General features: G+C 52.7%; 1 protein-coding gene across 1 annotated transcript; it reads left to right on the forward strand.

The window, feature by feature from the left end:
- The first annotated feature begins 775 nt into the window (after window positions 1-775).
- LOC123162590 (peroxidase 5) lies at window positions 776-2,631 on the forward strand. The gene is made up of 3 exons (XM_044580362.1): window positions 776-1,023; window positions 1,397-1,828; window positions 1,905-2,631. Exons 1-3 carry the CDS (start codon window positions 796-798, stop codon window positions 2,313-2,315), a joined length of 1,071 nt encoding a protein of 356 aa, XP_044436297.1. The 5' UTR covers window positions 776-795; the 3' UTR covers window positions 2,316-2,631.
- Window positions 2,632-2,994: the final 363 nt, after the last annotated feature.

Below are 2,994 nucleotides of genomic sequence, written 5' to 3' on the forward strand. Positions count from 1 at the left end.
ACGGCGGGAGGGCGGCCGGGGCCGGCGGTAGGGCAGGGTGGCGGGAGGGCAGGGCGGCGGGAGGGCAGGACGGGAGGCCGACGGGAGGGCAGGGCGGGAGGGGAGGCCGGCGGGAGGGCGGGGCGGGAGGGGAGGCGGGAGGGGGAGGCGGGAGGGCGGCCGGGCCGCGGCGGCGCAAGGGAGGAGGAGGCGCGGCCGGGGCGGGGAGGCGGCGGGGCGGTGCGGGACGAGGCGGGGAGGCGGCGGGGCGGTGCGGGACGGGGCGGGGAGGCGGAGGAGCGGCCAGGGCGGTGCGCGACGGGGCGCGGCGCGGTGGGAGGGCCGCCGGGCAGGGTGGCCGGAGGCGCGGCGGCGGCCGATCTGGGAGGGGAGCTGAAAACTCCCTCCCGCGCGAACGAGAAGAGATAATCGGGTCAGGGAGGGGTTGGGCTGCCAACCCCTGTTTCTACAGGCTGGGAAGGAGAATAGGGGTTGAGCCTCTAAAAAAATTTAAGGGTTTAAGGGTTAAGGGGTTCTATTCTTTGCGATTTTTTTGTCTCAACCCGTAAAAAAACGGTTATTTTTTTGGGTTTGGGGGTTTAGGGGTACTACTAGTAATGCTCTTAGCATCTCAAGGAGCATGCCGATGAGTATGGCCACAAAGAAGAAGAAAAGCAAGCAAATGGCGCCACTTGTGCAGCACCAAGCTTTTACACCTGTTTTGACAGGCTTGCCCTTCCAAACCCCTCCAATATGCTATATAAACCCATGAGATCCAGAACCAGGAGTCACCAAGGAGAGACACGAGCAACTACAATGGGCTCCCTTTCCATGAAGTGCCTGCTCTTCACCTCGGCAGTCGCCGTTGTCCTTGCTCTTTTCCCCGTTGCCGCTGTCGGCGCCGGCCTGAAAGTCGGATTCTATAGCAAGAGCTGCCCATCGGCAGAGAACCTGGTGCAGCAGGCGGTGGCTGCTGCCTTCAAGAACAACACCGGTGTCGCCGCTGGCCTCATCCGGCTGCACTTCCACGACTGTTTTGTCAAGGTATGTTCATGAGTATTAGTTTGCTGGTCCTAGATATATGGGTGTGCATAGATGGATCCTTGGCCGGAAAGTACAGTATCATCTGCATCTAGCTACTTTTAGCTAGGAATCATCATAGACGGATAGATGCAGACAAGAGTCCAGCATATAGTTAGTTAGCCCAGTTTTCTTTCTCTGACGATGATTCATTTGCATAAATGAAATAATGATGACGACTCATATATTTGCTGTCAAACTCCCAATAGACAGCCAAAGATTGGTTAATAATGGCACACATTCTCGTTAAGGTCTCAATTTGTACGACGAACTTACATCTTGCCATTTAGCCAGTAGTATATTTTTGTTACTAAACCCAGTTGCAATATGGCAACAGGGTTGCGACGGATCAGTCCTGATCGACTCGACAGCAAACAACACTGCCGAGAAAGACGCGCCCCCCAACAAGCCCAGCCTCCGCGGGTTCGAGGTGATCGACGCGGCAAAGAAGGCCATCGAGGCCAAATGCCCCAAGACGGTCTCATGCGCGGACATCCTCGCCTTCGCCGCCCGTGACAGCGTCGCGCTAGCAGGAAACGTTACCTACAAGGTGCCCGCCGGGCGCCGCGACGGCAGGATTTCCACCAACGCGAGCGCCCTCAGCAACCTACCCTCGCCGCTCTCGACGGCGGCCGAGCTGGTCGGCAACTTCACCCTCAAGAACCTCACGGCCGAGGACATGGTCGTCCTCTCCGGCGCCCACACCATTGGCGTCTCCCGCTGCTCGTCCTTCACAAACAGGCTATATGCCTTCAGCAACACCAGTCAGGTACATAAATGGTGTTCAAAACTGTCGCCAGATGTCAGACATTTTCCTATGCATCTAGTGATTGTTTTACTGCCAGGTTGACCCTACGATGAGCTCTGCCTACGCGTTCCTGCTGAAAAGCATATGCCCTGCCAACAGCAGCCAGTTCTTCCCAACCACGACGACTGATATGGACATCATCACCCCGACGGTGCTCGACAACAAGTATTACGTGGGTCTGACGAACAACCTGGGCATGTTCACGTCGGACCAGGCGTTGCTCACGAACTCGACTCTGAAGGCATCGGTCGACGAGTTTGTCAAGAGCGAGAAGAGATGGAAGAGCAAGTTTGTCAAGTCCATGGTGAAGATGGGGGACATTGAGGTGCTGACAGGAACGCAAGGAGAGATAAGGCTCAGCTGCAGGGTCATAAACAAAGGGAGCGCTGGTCTTGAGATCAATAATGGACCCGACTATGGTGAATTCGCTGAAATCGCGACGAGCTAGTGGCTTTTTAGGCCCTTGATTTGACAAAGAAAACAAGCATGCCGAACAACTGAAGATCGATCGTCCTGCTTTTTTTGTGTTGTTCCGTCTGTTTCTTAGTTTTTATTGTAACGATGCAAGATAAAAGTTAATGTTGCGCATGGGAATGGTGTGTTGTGAATTTTACCAAGATGACAATGGGATGTTTTTGTTCTTGTATTTACGCATTCTAAATTCAGGAAATGGAAGAGATGATGGAGAAAAACTACTTTCAAAAAATATGGACAACATTATACTCCATACTTGAGTGAAATAATTAAGAGTGAATTCCATTTTTTACCTTGTAGTTGTACATTTGTGACACATATTATCCTATTTAGCGAAACTTTTATCGAAATGTCAGATTTTGGAGACTTTTAACACGGTTTTACCCCAGTTTTACATTTTGTCTGTTTATGGTCGATAGGATCGGCATGTTGCGTCATTGATTTGTAAAAAAAACTGTAAGGATCGGAGGGCATCATTGGCGATCTTGTCCAAGCTTCTCTTGTCTATCTGTTCCACTCCTTGTGGCCGTCCACATGTTTTTGGATACAGGGCGTCACCTCACACCTTACCTGATGGACACGCATCAAAAACAAGGGTCTAAAGATTTCAAAAGGGGTATTCTAGACGAATTTTCACTCGAAGGGGTGATTAG

This window comes from Triticum aestivum, chromosome 7B (assembly GCF_018294505.1).
Source record: "Triticum aestivum cultivar Chinese Spring chromosome 7B, IWGSC CS RefSeq v2.1, whole genome shotgun sequence".
Classification (NCBI taxonomy): domain Eukaryota; kingdom Viridiplantae; phylum Streptophyta; class Magnoliopsida; order Poales; family Poaceae; genus Triticum; species Triticum aestivum.

Bases quoted from the DNA above. Each gene is read 5' to 3' on its own strand.
- LOC123162590 (XM_044580362.1), top strand. From the start codon at position 796: ATGGGCTCCCTTTCCATGAAGTGCCTGCTCTTCACCTCGGCAGTCGCC. The intron at 1,024-1,396 runs GTATGTTCATGA...ATATGGCAACAG, and splicing joins TCCACGACTGTTTTGTCAAG to GGTTGCGACGGATCAGTCCT. The intron at 1,829-1,904 runs GTACATAAATGG...TTTTACTGCCAG, and splicing joins CCTTCAGCAACACCAGTCAG to GTTGACCCTACGATGAGCTC.